Source organism: Zootoca vivipara, chromosome 6, assembly GCF_963506605.1.
Source record: "Zootoca vivipara chromosome 6, rZooViv1.1, whole genome shotgun sequence".
NCBI classification, from domain to species: domain Eukaryota; kingdom Metazoa; phylum Chordata; class Lepidosauria; order Squamata; family Lacertidae; genus Zootoca; species Zootoca vivipara.
In genome coordinates this window covers 59,955,047-59,980,270 of record NC_083281.1, presented here as the reverse complement: position 1 = coordinate 59,980,270, position 25,224 = coordinate 59,955,047, and the positions used below count along the sequence as shown (strand labels likewise).

At 48.5% G+C, this 25,224-nt stretch overlaps 1 protein-coding gene across 2 annotated transcripts; it reads right to left on the bottom strand.

Moving 5' to 3' along the window:
* Positions 1-322: 322 nt before the first annotated feature.
* CDH15 (cadherin 15) lies at positions 323-19,797 on the bottom strand. Of its 2 annotated transcripts, none has more exons than XM_035116925.2 (14): positions 19,583-19,797; positions 11,018-11,176; positions 9,873-10,028; positions 9,284-9,428; positions 8,406-8,566; positions 7,155-7,283; positions 6,438-6,623; positions 5,608-5,861; positions 4,500-4,639; positions 3,396-3,614; positions 2,695-2,934; positions 1,774-1,910; positions 1,100-1,264; positions 323-531 (listed from the first exon to the last, which is right to left on the bottom strand). In XM_035116925.2, the coding sequence occupies exons 1-14, from the start codon at positions 19,634-19,636 to the stop codon at positions 334-336; spliced, it is 2,343 nt and encodes a 780-aa protein (XP_034972816.2). In that variant the 5' UTR covers positions 19,637-19,797; the 3' UTR covers positions 323-333. The 2 variants fall into 2 exon arrangements, with proteins under 2 accessions (XP_034972816.2, XP_034972818.2); XM_035116927.2 differs by having other exon boundaries at positions 11,018-11,173.
* Positions 19,798-25,224: the final 5,427 nt, after the last annotated feature.

Genomic DNA, 25,224 nt, shown 5'->3' with positions numbered 1-25,224 from the left:
GGCTCTTCCCAGGAAATGGTGCCGACTTCCTGGAGCACCTGAGTTTAAGGGTCACTGATACCCTCCTTCCCCCACAGTGGGCAGTGGTTATCACCTACAAGATGGCTGCCTGGGGAAGTAGGTGGCATAACAGGAAGTGACCCCCCCCCATAACTACAGCAGTAGCACTACTGTGAGGAGGGTTTTTTGCTGGCAGTGGGGCCAGCCAAAGACCAAGAGGGTAACTGGGCTGCGTGGTCTCTGTCCACAGCTGGCAGAGTCCAGCACATACTTGGCTGCTAGAATGGCCTCTCCTCTCTCCCCTTCCCGCCCCCCATCTTCCCCCTACCCCCGCTATTGACCGTACAGCTCTGCCAGGCGCCGGAATCGTGGGCCCCATTCGTTGAGATAGTCATAATCCTGGTCTTCATCGGCCAAGCTGGAGAGGATGGAGCTGAGCGAGCCGCCGGCCGAGCCTTCGCCCTCGTAGTCGTAGATGAGCGCTGTGTCGTATGGAGGCACACTCGGGTCACTGTCGGCCGCCTCAAGGCCCTGCAGGGGAAGGAGAGCCAGGGAAGCTCAGCAGAGGACCACCAAGACAAACCACATCCTAAGGACCCTCTCCCCTTAACTGAGACCTGGGTAGTGAAAAGTGGGATATACAATTTCTAAATGAATAAAGTAAATTTAAAAGTTCAAGTTGCAGCCTTCATGGAGCCGAAAGGGCAAGCTGGCATTAAGGGCTAGCTACTTGCCAGGCCTCCTTTTCCCTAGCCCTTACCTCTTGCACCGCAAGGGTGGGATGCCTACAGCTTTGCAGCAATCGCTGGACTCCCAATTCCCAGCACAGCCAGAGGCCGAGGGTGATGGGAGCCAGGAATTTGGCAACATCTACCATTTGCCAAGTTCCCCACTCCTGCTGTGTTGGCTGATAGGCCCTGCAGCTTCTTGATAACTTGTGCCAGCACCAAACTGAGAAGGGGGTAGCTCCGTTTGGCCAAAATCGGGGAGGGTTCTCCCCCCCCACTTGCCGCTCTGCCCCCACTTGACCTCTCCCATCCTCAACAGTTCCTCTCCCCACACTGCCATCCTCCCAGCCCCTGATGTGTCTCTTCAGTACCTCGTTGATGAAGTCCTCTATGTCGGAAGGACAGGCAGGTAGCCGCCGGGGGTACTGAGGCAGGCCGTAGCTGTAGGGGGCGTCCCTCCGGTGCGGCGGCTTGCTCCGAAGAGATGGTGGGGGGAAGAGGTCAGGGTTGCGCAGCTGGTTGAGGTCGTAGGCATCCTGAAAGGCAGGAAGAGGGATCTTACAACCAGTGTGTGTGTGTGTGTGTGTGTGTGTGTGTGTGTGTGTGTGTGTGTGTAAGAGAGAGAGAGAGAGAGGTGCGGCTTCTTGGCCCTGCTGGGGCCTGGCTGATGAGGATCAGAAGTGTGGGTGGATTCAAGTTGGGAGGCCCCCAATGTCCTTGTTCTCACCATGGCCGATGGGAAGCCTGTAAGCAGGACCTGAGTGTGACACCAGCTCTCCCCACCCACAGTTCATGGCCAGTGGCATTCAGAGCCCTCCTGCCTCCAACAGCGGATGTACCACCAGCCATTGTGGCCAGGAGCCATGGGCAGTCTTATTTTCCATGAATTTGTCTAGTCCTCCTTTAAAGCCATCCCATCTGGCCATTACTGCCTCTTGCAGAAGTGAGTTCCGTAGTTGTTTAAGTCCGTCATGGATTGTTCAGGCTGCCTTCTCTGCCATACTCTTCCCCACCCCCACCCCCCACATATCATCTGGGGTCTCACCTGGTCTTCTTCTCCACCTCCTTGTTCGTTGTAGTTGACAATGTTGTCCCTCAAGTCATCCTGAGAGCCCCCCAGGAGACCCTTGTGGAAGGCCTGACGGCGGGAATGCTCCAGCGCAGCCACCAGCAAGGCCAGGACTACAAGCAGAGAGGGAGAGGTTAAAAGCAGCAGGAGCAGGTGTGTGTGTGTGTGTGTTGCAGAGCATCAAACATGTCATTTCCCCAGCCTCCTGCAAGTAGGAATGAGCAAATCTCTCAATTCTGGTTTCTCTCAATTTTTCCCTTTTTGCCCAATCCTAAATTAAATTCTCCATATTAGTTTTTTTTTTAAAGTCCTCATGGAATTTTTTCAGCAGTTTTGCGAGAATTTCTCCTCATATGCACACCATTATGCATTTTTTCCTAATATGGGTGTGTGTGTGTGTGTTGCACAGCGATTTCCCTTAATATATTACATTTTGGGATAGATGGATGGATTACATCAGAAAATCAAAACAAAATTTAAAAAATCCTTCCGGTAGCACCTTAGAGACCAACTAAGTTTGTCATTGGTATTGGTGCAGTGTGAGAGAAAAGTAATAATTAGTACTCAAAAGGCCAGTGGAAGCAGAAACAATTCTCTCCATTTTTGGAGGAGCAGCAGGGAGGACTTGGTGAAAAGTTCCAGAGCCCAAGTTGCTTCCCAAAAGGCCTGGCTATATGTGGTGGCTGCCCAGGCCTCTGCATAGCATGGCACGCAGCTGTTGTTTGGCAGCTCCTACTCATGAGCAAGTAAGAGACGCAAGAAGCCTGCTCTGACATTGTACCTCGGGTCCCACTGGCCAGGCCGGCCCTACCATTAGGTTGAGCTTGAGGGACTGAACCACATCAGACATGCCCCAGCACAATGCCCTTTTAGGAACAGGAGGTGCATCACACTTACGCAGGAGCAGGATGGTGCAGCTCAGGATGATCATCAAGGCCCCGAAACTCAGGCCTGCCACAGCACCCACCACAGCAGCAACGTGAGCCTGGCAGGAGCCCCACTTGTCGCAGGGGCACACAGAGACATTCAGGAGCTGCTCTCGCACCTGGGGCGGCGTCCCCGAGTCACTGATAAGCAGCGGCAGGGCGTGGAGCCCTAGGTCCACTTCTCCTTCAGTCTGCAGCAGTGCATGGGTGTCTGTAACAGATGGGGGGGGGGATTTCAGGGAGGAGGATGGAGCAAGCAGGAGCCTGTCTCTACCTATTCTTCTGCACCCCCCCTCCCATAATGCTTTCTGTTACCTTTACAGGAAGACCAATCCAAGTGGGTCTGAGGGGTCCCAGGACAAGGTGCCCACTGACTGGCTTACTTGGGGGCAGCCATGCTGAGGGACAAGCAGTGCCAGGAAGCTGAGCCTAGCTGCCACTTTAATTTCCCACAATATCTTGGAGTGATATTGAAGGAAATTAAAATGGTGGCTGGACTTTGTGGCCCAGCCTTGCTCAGAGAGCCAGGTCAATGTATTTTTTTTTAAGGTGGGGTGCTCAGGGCCCTTGGAATTGACTGGGAATGCCAAACACTGAGGCCATCCCTGGTTGAATCTCTTTCCCACCCTCTGCAAAATGGAGGGGTGCTGACTCCCACCAGGCCAAGGTTACCATTGATGTGTCCGAGAGTCCAATTCTGAGCTATGTCAGGGCTGAGGCGAAAGTGGAAGGGCTCAGCGTGGGGAGCCAGGTCGTCATCAGTGGCGCTCAGCACCAGGCGTCCGCCCTGGCTGCATAGCTCGCTAGTCACCGGAAGCAGAAGAGGAGCATGGTCGTTGACTTCCAGCACCTCAATGGACAGGGTCCCCGTAGCTGTCAGGGACGGGTTTCCTAAACAAAAAGCAGGAGAACGTAGATGCATTCCTAAGGGATAGCTTTAATTGTGACTAGGGCTGGCCCTAACGATAAGCAGTGTGAGGAAGCTGCCTTAGGCGGTTGCAGGCTGTTCTTCCTGAGCCCCTGGGAATTCCCTCTGGTTGGAGGCTAGAGCTCTCTGTTCCATGTGGCTTGTCCTAAAGTTACTTATCCCTCAGTCCCTAAACTAGCTTGCTGCCTTCAGATGCATACGATGCTACCCTGTTGGCAGCAGATCCAACTACCAGCCCAGTCACCTCCTATGCATGGAAAGGCAGAGGAGACGTCTTGGCCACCTCCATCAGCAAAATGTCTTGGCCTTGCCCTGTCACTGACTATTACTTGGAAGGAATAGAACTTCCATGTGGAGGGGAAATCTCTATCTGATTACCAGATGCTTTGTGACAAATAAAGGCTACTTTTCTTGCAAACTCTCCCAAGGGCATCTTGGAACCAGACTTTTTTCTATGATCCAATAATATACCCTTCTGAGACTCTCTAAGGGCAGCTTCAGACTCAGGATTTTGCGGGGGGGGGGGGATTCAAGCACCTATCATAACATTCGATTTGTGCACTTAAAGTGGATCAAAGGCCTCTGCCGCCCCAGTGTAACAAAACCTCCACTATAAACAACAGCCCTTGACTTTCCTGCTTGAAAAGCGACAAGGAAATGCACTGAAAAGTATGGGAACGAATGAGTGACACTAACTGAAAGATGTGTAGATGCTCTGCAAGCAACAAGGTCAGGTGTCTTGCGTCTCCATGCCGGCTGTTTTGCAGTGATTCCCTGGCCCTGTTACAGTGAACTTGTAGCCATGGGCCTGCTCCTGTCCTCTCCCACTCTCTGCCCGACCTTCTCACCATTATCGCTGGCCAGGATCTGCAAGGTGTACCAGCCGCCTGGGAATGTTGAGCGTGGGGGGACCGTCTGTCGTGTCTGCACCAGGCTGGAGTCAGGGTCCACTTGCAGCCAGCTGGCCAGGTCAGAGGCCTGGAAGTACCTGAGGATGCAGGTCAGATAAAGAGATGCTAATATTGTGTGTGTGTGTGGGGGGGTATTCATGAACACGAACAGCATTTGCTTTCCTAGAGGCAAAGTCACACTCGCCAGGATGCCACACACATCTGGGAGATAAATTGGGCTTGTGTGGTGGAGGAGGCTCACACAAAACACTGTCATAACAACTATGCTCTCCCCTGACTGTTGGAGGCTGTATGCCTTTGAATACCAGTTGCTGGAAACCACAATGGGGGAAAATGCTGTTGCACTCAGGTTTTGCTTGTGGGTATCCTATAGACATCTAGTTGGCCACTGTCGGAACAGGATGCTGGACTAAATAGGCGTTTGACCTGATCCAGCAGGACTTTTCGTTTGTTTCTGCGAGTTGGTATGTTTTTCTTCTTGGCCATAAAGGCTAGAGACTTATTTAAAACAAAAAGGGGAACAGGAGCTGCAGTCCTTGCGGTGCTGAATTTTATGCCAGACACCAAGCCATGCATTTGGTCTGTAGCTCTGGAAGGGCAGATTCCCACCAAGCCCTGGGTTTTTTTTTCTGCTCCCTAGTATCTCCTTGAGGACCCAGGTGGCGCTGTGGGTTAAACCACTGAGCCTAGGGCTTGCTGATCAGAAGGTCGGCGGTTCGAATCCCTGTGACGGGGTGAGCTCCCATTGCTTGGTCCCAGCTCCTGTCAACCTAGCAGTTCGAAAGCACGTCAAAATGCAAGTAGATAAATAGGAACCGCTACAGCGGGAAGGTAAACGGCGTTTCCGTGTGCTGCTCTGGTTTGCCAGAAGCGGCTTTGCCATGCTGGCCACATGACCTGGAAGCTATACGCTGGCTCCCTCGGCCAATAATGCAAAATGAGCGCGCAACCCCAGAGTCGGTCACGACTAGACCTAATGGTCAGGGGTCCCTTTACCTTTAGTATCTCCTTGGACGGTAGCCCGAAGCCCTCTGGCCCAGCTCACCTGAGTTGCTGCCCTTGCTGGGTGTCTGGGTCACTGGCACGGTAGAGGGTTATCTCTGTGCCAGGGGGCGCACCTTCATTCACGCTTCCCCTCCAGGGATTCTCCCGGAAGAAGGGGGCTTCATTGGCATCGAGCACGCGCACCCGCACTGTGGTCAAGGCCCTGGCAGCCTTGGGGGCAGACAGCTCCAGGGGACTTTGGTTCTGGACAGAGACAAGCAGTTCAAACCGGTCCCGTTCTTCATGGTTGAGGGCCTGACGATAGGGACAGAGAGTTGGTGAAGCCGTGGTTAGTGGCGTGGGACCCTTTTGCTCCCATCGTTACAAATCCCTCAAACAGGGCCAGCATTCCTGCTTCCCAACCTTTTCTCTGCCCGCTCTGTTTTGAGCTTCAACCAGCTATTGATAGCTAAAGCAAGAGCTGCAAGAGCTCAAATCCACCTTGCGTATTGTGGCTTCTGGCCCCAGAATCCTGTTCCCTTCATCCAGGAAGACTGGCAACCGGTTGTGGATACCCTGTGCTGATAGACAGGCCCTTAGCACATAGTGAGAGGTACTCTTGTTATCATTACCTTGCTTGTTTAAAGTTTGGGGTTGTGTGCCTTTATTTAAACTCCACAAAGAGAGCTAGCCTGTAAATCCCTCTCCCCTTAAAGTCCACACCCCAAGCCTCATATCTAGGGAATAGGAAAGGCTATGGCTACTCCATGGTGAGCAGAACACACTCTGTGCATGCTCATTAGCACCCAGTGCTTTGGCCATAATTCCCAGGCTGAACCTGCTGCTCTAAACAGGCTCCAGGGATGGGTCCAGCTGAATGCCATTCCTTACCTTCACCAGGGAGATGACGCCATCGTTGGTGAGGGGGTCGGTGTGGATGGCGAAAGCCCCGTTGGGGTCCCCCTCCAGAATGGTGAACTTAGCCAACCAGTTGGGAGAACCAGGGAGGTCCTTGTCTTGGACCAGCACCCGCCCAATGACCACACCTTGCTTGTTCTCAGGGGCCTCCATGGAGAACTGCAAGAGAAAGCGGGGGGGGGGGAGTTATTCAGTACTTTGGCCTGGCTAGATCTGCCAGGGCACACTTTGCAGGGCACAGTCTTCCCCTTCTTTCTGGTTTTTGAGGGAGAACTGGAGAAGGGGCAGAACCATGCGCGGCATCTTGAACTCTTTGTCGGAGGAAGCGTCGGGAATAAACAATAATGATAAAAGCAATTAGATGCTGCCAAGGGGCTTGGGAGGAGCAGCCTGTGCGCTATGGCCCACACTTGATGCGTTTTGTGGGCTGCACTGATTCATCGGCATGGATCACCTCCTGCTTCACAACTGGAGTGGGTTTCGTTGCTGTTGTTATTATGCAGGAGATATTGGAGAGGCCAAACAAAGCCCTGCTCCACTGCACTCTCAGGCCCCTAACTCCACTCAAATGGAGCAGAAGGAACTTCCAGCCACACCAGCTGGATAAAGAACCCAGCCAGGGTCCTTTATAGTCTCCTCTCCCACAGGTTCTGCCTGCTGCCTTCTCAGTGGGTGGGGTGGGCTCCCCACCTCTTTCTCCGTGAACTCGGGCGGGTTATCATTTATGTCATCCACGTAGATAACGGCTGTGGCGGTGGTGGCCAGACCCTCTCCGGACATATCTGCCACTTGGAGCGTCAGGTTGTAAATGCCGATGACCTGTGTGGAGAGGAGCAGAGGTAGGTGATGGTGTGGGGAAGAGGGGACGAGCCAGAGAGGGAAGCATGTCATTCACACGGTCCTAGGATCTGCCTATTCATCCCTGGGTTCCATATCTACAATATCTTTCGGAAAGTTGTTTGTCAGTTCTCTATACGTTTGGACACCTCTTCAGATGTTATATTTGGATACATCTGGGCATCATTCTGAATCAAGATGGTGGAGCGAAACTTTAAAAATTGCACCAATTTAAACCTCCAAGTTCAAAACTGCACTGATTTTTGTTGTTCTTGTTTCTTAGAATTATTCAGCAATGCTGGGTGTGAGGCTACTAGTGTCAGATAAGTTTAAAAACCTGGTTTTCTGTCCCACCTTTCTTTCCATAAGATGGTAGGTCAAAGCTTATCTGTACTGGATTTTTGCAAATAAAATAAAATAAAATAAAATTTTGGTGTATTTTTAGAATACTGCAAATCATATCCTGACATTTCAATTTTTCAAGTATAGTTTTGAGACATACTGATTGTGTATGTGTGTGTGTGTGTCACTATTAAAAATAATTCAGGGCAATAATGTTACAGTGTTAATGTGCTGCATTCAAAATGATTGTCCTTGTTTTTTCAATAACTCTCAGCCCAATAGCTTTCAAAATTGGGAATGTTGTAACAAAATAGACCCTAAGGCAGGGGTCAGCAACCTTTTTCAGCTATGGGCCGGTCCACTGTCCCTCAAGACCATGTGGTGGGCTGGACTATATTTTGAAAAAAAGAAGAACGAATTCCTTTGCCCCACAAATAACCCAGAGATGCATTTTAAATAAAAGCACACATTCTACTCATGTAAAAACATGCTGATTCCCAGACCGTCCGCGGGCCGGATTTAGTAGGCGATTGGGCCGCATCTGGCCCACGGGCCTGAGGTTGCCTACCCCTGCCCTAAGGATTCAAATGATCAAAGTTTGTGTGCAGATGCAAATGAGAAATAACGCTTCATCCCAGATTTCCACTGGATTCACTCTTTGGTGCACCATACAGTCCACTCTGCTCTTTGGCGCCTACTGACTTGTCACCCACGACTGCATTCCACCCTCAAGCTCTGAGACAAACATTGACAGGCTTGTACCTCCCGGTCAAACCCAGCTCGGGCTGTTTGAATTTCCCCTGACAGCTCGTCAATGGTGAAGACGTTTCCCATCTCTGGTCCCAGGATGGAATATCTCACTGCGGCATTGTCTGTCTCAGGGTCGTCTGCGTCTGTGGCTTCTACTGTCATCACGTAGGTACCTGAGAAGGAACAGAGATGCCTTATTCCACCAGGACAATCTATTTTCCCATCTAGCCCAGTGGTGTCAACATTGACTGGCAGAACTCTTGAAGGTCATATATAATATATATATATAATTGGTTTTAATTATAACAAACATCATATACAGTAAACATTAAAAATGTTTATACCATCAATACAATATCGAAATGTGGGATTTCTCCAATCCCTTGACTTCCCACTACCCTCTCCATGGTTCCATTATATTTATTGTTAATTCATGCATGTCCAAATCATATTTTCCATCTGTACGTATCCAGTTTGATCTGTTATCATAATACTGCAAATGTTTTTTAGAATCCTGCTGATATATCAACTTGTATACAATGCTTTGACATATATGCCATAAAAAATTTCCCATTCATTTTAAAATTCATTATTGTCTTGATTTCTGAGTCTTCCTGTTAATTTATCTCAGCATTAACTTAATTTGCCAATCTTTTTCGGTGGGAGTTTTTTCCTCTTTCCAGTTTTGGGCTATCAATATTCGTGCAACCGTTGTCGCATACAAACTCTCAAAGGTCTAAGGCAGGGGAAGGTCATTCCTACCAGCTGCTACCTGTTTCTCACAGTTCCCCACCCTCAGCTTCCAGTTCAACCAACCTTGATGGGCTCGGAGACAGAGAATTGGCTCATCTGTATTAAAGAAGAACCATGCGAGGGTCTGGCACACCCACCTGGGGGAGCTTCTTCCATCACGTGCCCAGCAAACACAGCCTGCCGGAAGAGGGGCCGGTTGTCATTCTGGTCCATGACCAGAATCTCCAGGTCTGTGGGATCCTCCAGTGGAACTCCACTCAGGTCTAGTGCAAAGGCCCTGAGCTGGGCATGGGCAAAGCAAGAGGCATCATGTTATTATCAGGTGATTATCAAGATAAGCCTAGTTCTGTCTTATAAGATCCACACATAACCAGGGAGACTGTCCCCTTCAATATCCACAATAAGTATCTTTGATCAAAAGCACTGTTTTTGTGCAACATTCACAAATGCATGCATAATGACCCCCAAATAAGGAACTCTACAGTTCTATGATTCTTTCACCCTTAAAATATTCTGGTTCTGGAAACTCATCAGCTCCAGCCAGCTTGGCCTGTAACAACTCAACATCTCGGACATCTCAGGGTTGTGGAGTCTATTCAGGGAAATACATTTTGAGCATGCTCAGAAGCACCTTATCATCACCACCACCAACATTTTCATGCTCAGTCCTGAAACTTAAAACACCCCCCAGAGCTGCAATGAACCTCGGAGTTGGGCTTTCCTTACCCGAAAGCGGTCATTCTTTTCGCGGTCCAGCACAGTATTGAGGTAGACTTTCCCGTTGCGTTTATCGATGGAGAACACACCCTTGGGATCTTCATCCACTCCTGGACCCTTGATGCTGTAGATCACACCTCCGGGCTGCTGCTTGTCTGATTTAATCTACAAAAGGGAGATTAACCCTGTGTGCTGGGAGAGGGCAGGCACTTCCCCTGCTCCTGCCCACAGGTGCTGCCCTTCCCCCTCTCCGTACTCAGATGTGACTTAAATCCCAACCAGGCTCAGGAACATAGAAGGCTGCCTTATTCCATCTAGTGTGATATTATCTCTACACTAACTGGCAGTGGCTCTCCAGGGAGATTTGGGTAGGGAGTCTTTCTAAGCCCTACTTGGAGATGCCACTGGGGGTTGAACCTGGGAGGACTTTCTGCTTGCAAAGCTCTGCCACTGAGCCAAGAAAGGCTCGCTGCACGGTGCAACGTCCTTGGGAGGCGGGGGCCAGTTTCCTTGTGAATGCATGTGCTGTTGTGCAAGGAGGGACTGCCACATGGATGCCTGCAAGCTGCAGGTGTGGGGGAGCCTGCCGTGGCAAATGCAGCTGTGCCTTCACCATAACAAAGGCCACAAACATATCCAGTGCTTACGGTCAACATTCATGGTGTAATGAACCGGTATGGCTGTAGGTGAGCACTGCATGTATTGAAGGATGTGTGCCATTGTCAGGCTGTATTTTTAACCTGCCTTCAGAGGCAGAGTGGGAGGGAGAGAAGCAGCCGCAACCTGGTTGATTGTGATGGGGCTGTAAGGAAGGGTGGTGGCCTCTGCACTGGATCCAGCAATGAGCACAATGAGTAAGTGGGCGTGTTTCTGCAGGGTGCTGTGCTATTCACATGGCAACACTCAGCATCTCAATGAAGGTCACTGTGGGGAATCTTAGGGCTGGCTCAGCCCAGACATTTCCTTCCAAGGCACGATCCTGGGTCAGAAGCCGAAATGCAGACCTTGGTGGGATGCAAGCAGAGAGCAGGAGCAGCCATGGAAACATCACACCAGGGGGGGAAGAGAGGGGTGCTTCTTTGGTCCCCAAGCCCTCTCCTGAACCAACACTGTCCACCACTGTCGAATGCCAAACTGCACATTCTCCTCCTTACCTGCACCAAAACATGGGGGAGCCGCTTATGGTTCTCTGACACGCTGATGGGAGGGATCACCCAAGCCCTCTTCACCCTTCCTGTCCCATCCTTCTGCTGCTTTAGATGCAGTACTGGGGGGCTGCTATGGACCTCCTCTTCAGAGCAACAGACATCCTGCTAGGGGGGAAAAGACACTATATCAGTCTCTGACATATTGAAGACTTCAGGGGGTTACTATTGTGTTTGCTGCATTCCCCCCCCCCCGGTTATTTTATGCCTTCTGTTTTGGCTTTAATTTCATGGCTGTTCTGTGTTCTGCATGAGCTGCTTTGGCTCATCATGTTTTCAGCTGAGAAAGGAGGTTATAAGTATTGTAAAATGAAGATCCAGCAGAAATAAAACTTTTTTGTCCTCTTCCAGGCCAGCTCCCTCACTCCCTGCCCCTACCCAGCTCCAGCATCCGATTCAACTAGGTTGAGAACTTGAGCGTACAATCAGTCCTTGAGTAGATTTAAAAGATAAATTCACAGAAGATAAGGCTATTTACCAATGTCTCCTTGCCACTGTTTTCCCTCCATGTTGGAGGCAGCATGTCTCTGAATACCAGTTGCTGGAAATCACAAGCAAGGAAAATGCTGTTGTACTGAGGTCCTGCTTAGGGGCTTCTTCCAAGGGACACTGAGGGCTCATCCATACTTCTGCTGGTCCTGTGCCTAGAAAGCATGGGTTGGAGTGGTCTCCCACTTGACCTGCACTTTCCAGGCATGGGTCGGAGTGGTTTTCTCCTTGCCCCACTCCTTTCCCAGAGAAAGCTTCCTCTTTAGTGCTAACTTGGAGCAAACGTCAATCCAGAGAAAACCTGAATTGCCGTTTGCTCTTATTGAGTGCCAAAGAACAGTTTTCTCCGGGGGAAAGAGCAGGATGAGAGGAAGTGTGGATGAGCCCTTATAGCTGGCCACCGTGAGAACAGGATAAGGACATAAGGACATAAAAAGAGCCTGCTGGATCAGGCCAAAGGCACATCTGATGCAGTATCCAGTTCTCACAGTGGCCAATCTGTGGGAAGACTGCAAGCAGGACATGAGCGCAACAGCTCTGTCCCTGTCCGGAACTTTCCAGCAACTAGCATTGAGATGCATGCCGCCTCCAAGAAGGGATGAGGCTGGACTAGATGTGCCTGATTCAACTTCAGGGCTCCTATGTTCTGTTCTTATCTTGCAGCAGCCAATGGCTGAAAGCATCTAGCTGTGGGATGTAGTGATTGCTAAGAGCCAGGTGTGGGTTGTGCATTTCTCTCTGGTAACCCAAGAACCCTTTGTGGTAGGGAGCAGCTGCGTGTTTGCTGTCCTGGGGGGAAGGGCCACGCTACAGTCCTGGAGAAAATGGTGAGGAAGGGTCTTACACAGCTCAGGAGCTGCTAGAGCACAACAAAGGAGGCAGGTTGATGCCAGGGAGTCAGTGCAGCAATGTTGTGATTGACAGGTGAGCAGGTAACAAGGCAGATTCCTGGTTTTTTGCATATTGCAGAGAGATGGACAGCTGTCAGTGAGTGGTCCCAGTGATATGGACAGTGGCTGGGAGTTTGTTTGTTTGTTTATGGCAGAGTCCCTAAAAACTGTGGTCTGTGGACCACCACTGGCCCACAAACATCGTGTTGGTCCTTGCTGTGTGCATGGATTTGTGGTTGAAGGTGAAAGACAGTCTGTTGCATTAAATACTCATTGCTTTTTAATTGGGTTATTCTTACATTGCATTTTATTATATTGAAATTTGAATTCTACGGAATCCAAGGTGTAATACAATAAAATATACTATATTAAAAAATACAAGAAGCAATCCAAAACTAAATTGAAAAATCATACAGCATCTAGTACTGTACAGCACATTACAAAGGCGACAACTCCAGGTGGTCCATAGGCAAATATGTTTTGGTGAACCACTGGTTTAAGGCATTTTTATGTCACCTAATCACCAAGGCTTTTAATCAGAATACATTAAAATTATTCTTTGTGATTTGCTCAACCCCCTATTAGGAGGATGAATCCTAGGTTGCTCTCCCATCAAAAGTAGCCCAAGCTCTTATCCCAAGCCCTGGCCATGCATTTGGGCTTCCCAGAAGCATTTGGTCAGACACTGCAAGAACAGGGAGCTGGACTAGATGGCTCCCCTCTGGCCTGAACCAGCAGGGCCCTTCTTCTGTTCTCCTCCAGGCCAGAGGGGGCTCATCTAGTCCAGCACCCTGTTCTCACGGTGGCCTGTGGGAAACTGGCAAACAGCACCCAAGCACCAGAGCCCTCTCTCCTTCTGCTGTTTCCAGCATCTGGCATTCAGAAGCATTACTTCCTCTGACTGTGGGGACACAGAACATAGACCTCATGGTTAGTAGTCTTTGATAGCCCTCTCCTCCATGAATTTGCCCAATCTTCTTTTAAAGCCACGCAAGTCTGTGGCCAGCACTACCTGCCTGCAGGAATGAGTTCCATAGTTTAATTAACTATGTGCTGCATGAAGGGGCACTTTCATCTGTCCTCTAACTCTTCCAACATTCAGCTCCACTGGGTGTTCACAAATTTCTAGTGTCATAAGAGAGGGAGAGAAAGCTTTTATCTGCTGCCTGTCTCCGTGCCATCACGGTGTGGATACTAGCAGAACCTGTTGGCTATAAAAAGCAAGGGGACTGTGGGAGCCGGCTGAGAATGTGCTGCTGCTCCCTGCTCCCTCCACATCTCCCCTCTCTTAAGCAGCTGAATGGAGACAGCTGGACTTCTTACAGAGGAAGTTGCCTTAGACCGACTCAGGCCCATCAGTCCTCCTAGCTTAGTATCACTTGCACTGACTGGCAGCGGCTCTCTAGAGGTTCAGGCAAGGGTCTCTCCCAGCCCTACCTGGAGACAGAAGCTGGGACATTCTGCATGCAGAGCAGATGTTCTAGCACTGATCTACTTTGGCCTTCCTCGTGAGCCAGCCAAGATCCCAGCCCAGATTTTGGCACAGTGAAGGCTATGCTACACTGAGCTTCTGACCCAAGGGAGGCGATGGCTGCTTCCTGCCTCTCATTCCTTCCCTGTGAGATCTATTTTTGTTTCTATTTTGAACGGCTGGACCCTCCTTCAGCTCCTTTCCCACGTTATTCCCATCTTGCTTTGGCAGACTTCCATGGCACCCAGCTTCTAAGAAAAGACCCGCTTGCCCTCCTGCTGCGGCTGGGAGCCTTGCAGAGAAGAGACTGAGATGAGCTTCTGCCCCGCCTTCACACAAGCCCCATCCCGTCAGTCGCTCCATGGGTCAGGCAAAGACAAGGCTGCAGTGCAAACGTTGGCAAAATCTCCCCAGAGACTGGTTGCCTTGTTCAATTTTTATGCTAGTGCATTTATTACATTTACAACCCCCCTTTCCTCCATGGAGATCAAGGTGCAACATATTGCTCTCCCCATCCCAATTTTATCCTCACAATTTTATCCTTGCAGGTGAGGCTGAGAGACAGGGAATAGCCCAAGGTCACCAAATGAGCTTCATGGCCAAGTGGTAGATTTGAACCCTGGAGTTCTTCTGAATGACCTATTTATTGAGCATTTGTCCTGATTTGCTTGTGGGGTATCCATATGTCTTTCTGACAGTCATTTCTTCATCCCACACTGTGAAAGTCTGATTCTTTCTTCAGGAGTGGATTCATTTCAGTAGGGAGACAAGAGTATTTTTTATACACAAACCTAAAGCTCCAGTGGCGCTGTGGGTTAAACCACAGAGCCTAGGGCTTGCTGATCAGAAGGTCGGCGGTTCGAATCCCTGCGACGGGGTGAGCTCCCGTTGCTCGGTCCCAGCTCCTGCCAACCTAGCAGTTCGAAAGCACATCAAAGTGCAAGTAGATAAATAGGTACCACTACAGCGGGAAGGTAAACGACGTTTCCGTGTGCTGCTCTGGTTCGCCAGAAGCGGCTTTGTCATGCTGGCCACATGACCTGGAAGCTGTACACCGGCTCCCTTGGACAATAATGCGAGATAAGCGCCACAACCCCAGAGTCGGTCACGACTGGACCTAATGGTCAGGGGTCCCTTTACCTTCACCTTTAAAGCTCCAATATGCACCTGAACTGCCCTGCCCCCCCACAAAATGGTGAAGGTATGGAAGCGCCCCTGATCTCCTGAGTCACAGGCCAACACTCTAACAGCAACACCACACAGGCCAGGAGAGATGCTTTCGTAACTGGTGTGAATTTAACTTCACATCCCCATGCAGCATTTCTGCCAGTCTTGAATCTCTCTTGCTCCCAACTTGCCCTGAAATGTAACCCAGCTCCCAGCCCTGGATTCCACAGCAGCAGGTGGCCAAGGGTATGTGAACCTCCTGGAGCACAACAAAGAACGCCACATCCCCCCCCCCGCCCTCCGCTGTAAGGGGATCCTTTCACTCTGCCCTGCTCACGCAAGCTATGAGGGGCCCCTTCGGTGGAAAGGCTTAGGATTTGGGACAGGGCCTTACAGATCTGCAACTGCATGGAAGGATATCTTCTACTTGGAACCAGGGTGCAGTATAAAGTTGGGGGACGCAGGACAGGTGTATACTGCCCACATCAGTGTATACTGCCCACCTTCCAACTTGTTGAAGGGGATGTACATAGAATCATAGAGTTGGAAGAGACCCTGAGGATTGCGGTATGTAGTCCAACTCCCTGTAATGCAGGAATATGCAGCTGTCCCATACGGGAATCGAACTTTCAAACTTGCCATTATCAGCACCATGCTCTAACCAACTGAGCTATCCAGGCTGATGTGCGCTCTCTCTCTCCTTCCCAAGCAAGAAGCTGACCTCACAAAACAAAGCATGGGGGGCTCATCTCTCTGCAAGTAGGCAAGAACCCAGAAATTCAGCATAAAAGGGAGGTTTGTGGAAGCACCCAGCAGTCAAGCAGAGGAGAAGGATTTTGTATGGGACTTTCCTTCCCTGCCCTGCCCCTTCACTCCCTGGCCATCATTCCAAGAAGAGCTCTGCTTCAGGGTGTCACTAATGCAAGCCACATGGAATTCCAGCTTCTTTGCTCTCGGTCACTGGGGTGGGTTGCATTTTTATGCTCCCAGCTGCCGGGATGGACATTTCACTCTTGTTGTTGACTCAGGGGGCAGCTGGCAGAAAGGGGGAGGGATGCCTCTTTCACTGCTGCAGAGTGGCTGGCTCTCCAAAGTTCGAATCGCTTTGCTCTCCTCCACGTCTACACCACCCTGCCCCCATGAAGAAACCTAGAACTTTGCTTCCCTTTATCTCTGACGTTTCATAGCCTTTTAATGTTCATTGAAAGAAAGTTTCCCATTCCAAATAGATGGTTATTGAAGGGAGTAGGGGACCTGTGCCCTCCCAGGAGTCAAGAGTCTCTGTGTCTTTCTATGCAAAGCAACAGATCCCATCCTGCTCTTTGGAGGGGGAGGTCCAAAGGCCAAAGTGCCATAAGGGCAAAGCGGCTTCCAAGGCGCAAGGGGGTGGGATGGAGAGGACATTCCAGCTTGATGCAAAGGAAGAGGAGGAAGGCTTTCCTTTGCAGGAGTTAGAAAAGCTGCAGCAGCAGAAATACCTTGCTCTACATGCCTATGAGACTCATTGCTGGTGGGCTGGGGGCATCCTTCTTTACATATCTCCTTGCCCTAACAATTGAGGATTGTGAAATGAGAGTGTGGACAGAGTGTGCGGCTAAAATGAAGGCAGGCTCCTTTGGGACCTGGAGACATCACCTTTCTCTCGCAGGGCACAACAGCCCACATTTGCAGAAGGCCTGTCTCTCCCTGAAAACACATTATAGTTTTCTAAGCAGTCTGTTGGGACTTCCTCATGAAGCCAACCTGTAAACCAGGCACCCCCAAACTGCGGCCCTCCAGATGTTTTGGCCTACAACTCCCATGATCCCTAGCTAACAGGACCAGTGGTCAGGGAAGATGGGAATTGTAGTCCAAAACATCTGGAGGGCCGAAGTTTGGGGATGCCTGGTGTAAACTATTTCCCCCCTCCCCACCGCCGGCATTGAGAAGTTCTGTTGGAGAGAGTTCTAAAGCCCCCTGATAAAACATATTTTTTTCTTCAGCTATGATGGAATAGAGTGGAGAGATCCCAGGACATTTACGTGAAGCTGCTTAGAGGTTAAAGGAACAAGCCAACATCTCCACCTGAAGAGGCGGGGGCATTTTCCAAGAGTGGTGAACTGCCACAGGGTTACCAACTTGCACTCCAAACAAAGTCGCCACCCCCCTCCCCTTTGACATAGGTGCTCTCCCTATTGCAGAAATCAGAAAATGGTCTGTAATGGCAGAACTTCCTTACTCCCCCCCCCCCGCCCGGCCCAAGCCAGATGTGTCCAAGCTAAATATTCTCCAGGGGCTTGAAGTTTCCTTTCTGAAGTCGGGTGAGACTTGTTCAACTTAACTCCCAACCCCTCCTCCTTCAGAACACATGTGCTGGACTTACAGTGGATTTGCTGTGGATTCAGTGCCACGGCTTGGTAATTTCACACCCTGGACTTAAAAGGGTCTTATGGGGAACACTTTAGAGGGCCAGGTGTAATTATGCCAGTTGTGGAGCACACCACGAGCATTTCTGCTCTCCCCACCCCCTTCCCATTTGGCACTGTCCTCCTCCTCCAATCCTGATATGTAGTTAGAGCAACAAACCACAGTTTGCCAACCCAGATTGAAAGAAAGGAAGTTACAAGTGCAGTTTTGCGTTTGGAACACATGTAAATAGCAGCACCGCTGTGACTATGGGAATAAAATGAAATTTGCTCTTGCTGCCCTGATGCTGAATGAATTTACTGGGGTGGGGGATGTTATAGAAAAGGAAAAATATATTTTCAAAGTAAAAATAACAACATAAGCATCTGCATTGCAAGGGGTTGGACTAGATGATCCTTGAGGACCCATGTCTCTTCAATTCTATGATTCTGTGAACTGTGTACATGCCTGCCCAGCACCCTGACTATAAAAAATGTGGGTTGGGTTTTTTTGTAAGTTCAGAAGGCTGGGAAAAAAAAGAGAGAGATGGTGTGGGGTCTGGTGTGCCAATGCCGGTCTCAGTTTTCAGAACTTTCTAAGAACGGACAGAATGATGTTTAAGAATTTAATGTTTAATTAGGAGATTTGTTTGATTAGGTGAAATAATTTTGATCTGGAAACTCCTACAAACTTTCTTATTATTATCTGGTCCATCAAGTGCATTCACCTGCTGAATTCCACCTTGGTGCAGTTGGACACACTTGTTGGGTTATGGTTTAAGTAAAGCTTTATTAGAAACACGCACACACACAGAGTTTTGCACAAGTATTTGAAGAGAAAATTAAATCAGAGCTTGGAAAATTCATTTTGAAAAGGAACAAGTTCTCGCTCACGTTCAACATGCCCCAAAAGGAACTAATTTCAGTTCACGTTTGTCCCTATACAAAACCAAGTAGTTCGGTTCACATTCAGTTCAGCTGAATTCAAGTTTATTCAAGTGATCCTCAGCAATTTTTCTTTCCCAGTACTCAAACTGTTACAAGCTGCCTATTACAAAACACACTTAAGAAGACTAAGAAAACATCCATGGGCACACACAGTGGCATGTGAATGGTTTAATTTACCGTACTTTTCCAAACAATGATCATCTTGAAGCTTAAAGAGCCAAAGGTGGGGGGAACCACACAGAGTTGAACTAGAGAAATTGTCTCAATGCCTACCCCCATAATGAACAAAACCTGGCAATTACGGGAGCCACTTTGAATTATGCTCCAGACATTTCTGAACTAATTCAGTGAACTTAGTTAAGCCAAACCAGCTCATTCCAAACACTGACCAAAACACAATCGCACAGGTGTATACAGAAAAAGCACAGATTAATCTGTTAAATTCCCAAGGCAGTAGAGATTACAGGTAGAAAAGGCGACCTGTCATGCAGGATCCCATACAACACATACAAAAGACTGAATTTCTACATTATGAGGAGCAGACCGCTGGGTAAGAGGTGGGATTTTGGGGGGGCGGGGGGGGAGGGCTACTGGGTTGTTGTTTTTATTTTTATTATGCATTTTGTGGTTTTATATCTTGATATTATTCTCTGAACCGCCCTGAGACCCCCAGGTATAGGATGGTATATAAATTCAATAAATAATAATCATATCTACAGGAGGCCCTCACCTTCAGAGCTCAGTGACTGATTGGCTAGATAAGGAGGGAGACAATGCTTCAGATATCCTGGTCCCTAGCTGTCTATACACCCAAACCAACACCTTGAACGTAGCTCAGCAGCTAGCTGGAAGCCTGGACGTGTATATTCCACCACGTGTTCTGTCTTACTGTCCTTGGCACAGCATAAGCCTTGCCTAGGACAGAGAGGCTGGCAAAATTCCTCCTGGCTGCAAATCAGTCAATCAGATGGACCCTGGTGGCGAGGGAAAACCTGATTGGTTCTCCAGGTGGAAATGACTTTGTGATGGGACTCTATTGCACACAGGACCCTCCACCTAACTGAAGTCCCTGATGCCCTGGAGTCCAGAGAAGGACCTCCACCGCCCCACTCACTCCCATTGCTCTCTGCTCCAGGCTGACACACCTGCCCTGTCCGGTGCTTACCTGAGCCCACAACATGGCCAGCAGGAAGGAGGTGAGCCAGAAAGGGGTGGCCATAATGGCTTGCTAGTGGTTGTGCCTCAGGCAGAGCGCAGAGCTGGACAGCCTCCGTCCCATTCCTTCTCTCTCACACACAGAGAGCAGAGCTATGAGCAGAGCTAAAATAACCGAGACCAGGCTCTGACAGACAGCACATGTGCTGGGGCCTGGGAGAGGAACACCGGATGGTGGCGGGGAGGGGGGGGGAGGAGAGATGGCCTGGGAGCTGCATGGCCTGCATATCTCCCCTGCCCACACACACCCTGAGAAAGGAGTGTGTGTAGAATTGACGCTTGCTATCTCACCCACCCCTTGCTAGAAGTTTGTAGAATTAACTTTTTGGGGGAAAAAATTAAGTCCCAGATACTAAAGCCAAGTCACAACGAGGATCAAGAATGGCCTGAAAAGAGGATGTATCCTCTCCTTGGCCCTTTCCTCCACAGTGGGCCAAACTGTGGACTGGTTGCATGGCAAGCGACAAAGAATAACTATAAGGAACCATGTAGAGCTGATGCCCCTAGAAATTCCATCCCTTCCTCTCCTTTAAAAAAGTAATGGCTTTGGGCCCCTCCAGATGCCCTATTTATGAAATACCTGTTCTGATTTGCTTGGACAAAACCTAAACAGAGGTTAGGCTCTGTCCAGCTTTTATCCAGCATTCGTTCTGATATGCTTGCAGGGAAGTTACACAACAACGAGCATTCATCCTGAATTGCTTATTTACAAAGCTTCCTGCTAGTCACCCATTCATCCCACACATTTCAATGCATTTCCCCATCGCTTTCCAAACCACAAAAGTCTGTTTTTGTTTTTAGGTGGATTTGTTGTGCTAAGCTGACAGAGCACCTGACTCCACTTTAATTATGCAGATTCCCAGCATGTGATCAAATCAACCCTGCAAAACAGCGAGAGTCCGGAGGCATCCTTTGCGGTGAGAGCTCACCCATGCAACATCACTCAGAGACCTGGATCTGCATCTATTCCTTTTATACAAATTCTGTACCAGGGGCCCACACTCTGGGTCTCTTAAGCACTGAGAAGTGCCCTAATGCAGAAGTTAGTCGTAGCCCACCTTTCCTCCAAGGAACTCGGGGCAGCATTCAGAGTTCCTAGGCTGTTTCCCACTCAGGTGCTCCCAAGCCCAAGTTTAGCTCGCAAATTTGGTTTCAGAGGAGCTCTTTCTCTGGACTACTTGGATGGAATAACAAGGCCTGACAAGCACTGCCAAATGTTCAGGATTATTGGGTGGTCAGGAGGTTGGCCACTGGCTGGAGAAAACTCAGACGGGAGCTGTTTCCCCGTTAGTTTGTCCTATGTAATTTACTTATTCCTGCCAACCTAGCAGTTCAAAAGCACAAAGTGCAAGTAGATAAATAGGTACAGCTCCAGCGGGAAGATAAACGGCGTTTCCGTGCCCTGCTCTGCTTCGCCAGAAGTGGCTTAGTCATGCTGGCCACATGACCCGGAAGCTGTACGGCGGTTCCCTCGGCCAGTAAAGAGTAATGAACGCCGCAACCCCAGAGTCGTCTGCGACTGGACCTAATGGTCAGGGGTACCTTTACTTTTTTTTTAATTTTTAAACATAATTTTTATTGATTTTACAAATTACAAAGAATGGTACATACATGAACACCTTTTCCACCTTCTTCCTATCCCCCTCCATGGGTCCTCCCCTGCCACAGAAGTATCCCACGCAGGTGAACAGTCGGAAGTGGTCCATTTTATGATTGGATTTCTGTCCTCCTCCCCCTCCCCTGCCCCGAAGCCCCCCCCTGCCACCAGGGAGCTCCAGTGAACCAGGGCAGTACGCAGGAGTTCATCCATCCAACCGTCTATTGTCATACCCAAAAAAAAGAAAATACAAAGAGAAAAAGAGAAAAAAGAGAAGAAAAAAAAAGACAAAAAGGAAAAAAGACAAAAACAGAAAAAAAATTCATCATAATTGTTAAATTCATAATTATTAAACCATCTTTTGTGGGCTTCCCCACCCTCCCCCCTTCCCCGGTTTTCCTCCCTTATTTATCATCTTCAACAGTTTCATATTTCATATTTTATAACATACACCTTTATATCTTATACCACTTTTAAACTAACTATTATCATTTTCGCCTAATGTCCAATCACTGAAAAATCAAACTCCCATTTTTTTCTTCCCGTGCCTAATTTTTACCCCCTCTATAAGCCTCCATATTTTCACCTTTTTCCAGAATCAATTCACTCTTTAAACCTATAACTATTCCCAAACTAACCTTACACCCCCCGAGTACCGGCTCCACCCCACCAATCCAGCAAGTTCCATAGTCAGCAGTCCAGTTATAATCCTATTAATCCATCCTTACAATCACAACTTCACTTTCCCTTCACCCCACCCCCTGTTTACAGTCTTTTGCCATCCAGGCCTCCCTATCAGACCCCTGAGCTTCTTCTCTTCTCTGCTTAATTTTTCCTTCTTCCCTGTGGTCATTCTGGAGTTCCAGTAAATCCAATCGTGCCCCCCTCGAAGGGGAGGCACTCCATCCAACTTTTTGTAGAGTAAAATCATCATTTTTTTCGTGGTGGGCTTCATTTTTTGTTAAATCATCACAGTCCTCATCTTCATCTTTTCCTTCCAAATCACAGTCACCATCATTGTCATTCTCACATTCGTCTTCTTCAGTTTCAAAAGCTTCATCTTCTAAGAAATCATATTCTGCCATCACCATCTGGAATTGTTGCTGTAACTCTTGCCGTTGTGTCTCCTCTTGACATAGCTCTATTCTTGCTTCCCACATTAAGGTCAAAACAGTCCGCTGAAACTCAGGCGGGTACCTTTTTGTTGACATAGTTCAATCCTGTCAAGGTCAAAACTTGTCACATGGGGTGGAATATGATCGCAGTCTATTTCCTCGACTCCATTTTAACAAGCTGGCTGCATTCTTAAAAATAAAGTTCGAACTCACATTTCAAAAGCATATAGTCCAAAAAAGAATTTCCAAAAAGTCCAGAAATAAAGATAGAAATAAAATTTAACTATAAATCCTGATCAGCTCACTGGGTTGTCTGGGCTGCCGGCTCCCGAGGAAAAGAAAGGTCTTTCTTAGTCTTAACCTCTTTCTGCAGGGCATTCACAACCACAGTCTCTCTCCCCTTTTACCCTGCATTTAGGGGAGATTCTCTTTGATGCCTTTGAGGGATCCTTTTAAGTTAAGATCTTCTGTTTACGGCTTCGGGTTTCTGTTTACTGTCTCTTATGTTACCGTAGGGGGGGTGGTGGTTTCCTCTTTTCCCCTCTCTCCCAGGTCCCAATTGTTGCCTTAATTTACATTCCAAAGAATCCAAATTACTCACAGTCTATTCATTTGCTGAATGTTCTTGGAAGAATTGGCCGCCTCCACTTCCCAGACTCGCAGCTTCGCGCTCTCAGAGCAGCAGTGTCAGCCTGTCCGCCGCGGTTCACCTCCTCGCTCTCGGGGGCTTAAACAAAGCCGATCCGGGGAGGAGAGAGCCCGCTTTTGGCGCCGCCAGGCAAAATCAGTCCCCAAAAAGCTCGATTTGGGGCTTTTAAGGAGGTTTCGCTTCGCTGGAACGATTCCCTCCACCTCTGAAGCGCCGAGGTCCGCTCCGCTGAGCGGACCCCCGTCTGAGCAAGATGGCGCGGCCAACCGGAAGCCGGGGTACCTTTACTTTTAATTTACTTATATTTTATTGATTTATATATTTGGTAGGCTATATATTCTTTTTTAAAAAGTATTTGAGAATATAAGAGAAAGGAGAAGAATACATTGTTATTGGTAACTATAAAAAATTAAAGTATGTAGGATATGCATTCTACCAAATTTAAGGCTAATATATAATATTGAAGGCACTTTACCACCACTCTGAATGTGAATGAACTTAACCAGAGAAGGAGCAATTTTTAAAAAAGTCATAATTGTTGTCCATAGGAAATTATTTCTCTGCTTTGCTCTTTAAGCTAGTGTGCACTTCTTTATTAGTTTTAATTTGCTGCATAATGTTAAGAGCAATTAGAAGAAGCATCCTGAATATGCCAGAGATATTTCAGATGATATGGAAAAAAAGCATACCATAATTATACTTTATATGAAAAAAACAGTGATGCTTCAAATCATACCCAACTCTATAATCAATCCTGAAGATAGAGTAAAATTTTTGTTAGTTGATGCTAACCCATGGATTACCCATGTGGTAGTGGTCTTTGTGATGAAGGCCATGAAAGCCAGGGAAAGATTTCTGGATGACAAAGTAAAGACCCCTTCATCGTCTGTTTAACTCGTTGCTTGTTTTCCTTTTATTCTTGTTTTGTGGGATGAAGGTTTTGTTGGGATAGTATGCAACGAATTTTAATATTTTTAATTACTGTCGTGTTGATATTTGTGTAAAGGCATGGCCCTCACAATAAACGGATTTGTTGTTGATGATGAAAAAAACAGCAATAATTATGCCCTGCCCTTCCACTGTATTGACATCACTCATGAGGGCTTACAGCCATTTAAATCAGGAATGCGGAATTTGTGGCCCTCCAGAACATATGGAGAGCACCAGGTTCCTCATTTCTGATTTACAACAACAACAACAACAACATCCATTCTGCCCCCCCCAAAAGCAATACAGAAAATCAGAAACAACAACAATAAAAACAGTGGTGTAGGAAACAAAGCCAGGGGCCTGAGCAACTTTATTCAATAATTACATGGAGTGAAAGTAGAAGATGTACCTCTGCTATGATGACTAAAGGCTGCCCAAAGCCTATACCTCTGGGGAGGGAAATCTTTTTCAGACTGAGGACCGCAATTCGTTTTTAGGCATTCTTCTGAGGGCCACAAATGGGGACAGAGGCAAGTGGAGGAAGCAAAGGATGTGTATTGTTTCTGCACACACACACACCCTCCAACCTTCGTCCAGGTAAGCAAACATTATCAGAGTTCAAGGACCCATTGCAGCCGGGCAGAACCCCCCCCCCCCAGGAGGGTAGGAAGCAGTGCTGTGGCCTGGGGAGAGTCCCGAGATTCCTTATCCTCTGGGGTTTAAAGACATTGAACAGACGTAATCGAAACAGATCTTACAAACAGTCACAGTCAGCCTCCCATATGGACAAATCCTAAGCGAAAAAAGGTAGGTTGGGAGAGAGCAGAGCCTGGGCTTGAGCTTTACTGACAGAACCATGGAAAGTTGGTTCAGGGGCAGAAGGGAGAAAAGTCGCGAGGAGGTGGCAAGGAACCAAGGGCCTGGAAAGAGTTGTGGGGGAGACAGGGCAGAAGATCGCTGGAGGCATTTGAGTGCATTTTTGGTTAGCTGTTCTGTCGCCTCGGGGGCTGATTGACCATGACCGCCTCTCCCTCCTTGCAACCCCAGGTCTGCTAGCTGGGATGTTTCTGAACAGCTGCTGCAGGAATTCCAAATGCTTACATGAGAGGGAGAGTTGTCCGGGGTGGTGGTCACAATGGGGGAGGGGGGGCAAGCAGAAAACAAGAGCCGAGGCTTTATTGCTGCTCCCTACCAGGCTCTGCTTGTGTCTCAGACGTCCATGTTTCCTGCTTGCAACAGGTCGCAATGTGAAAATCAAAGCGGGGAGGGAAGGATTTTTCATTCTACCAAGTTCCCACTCA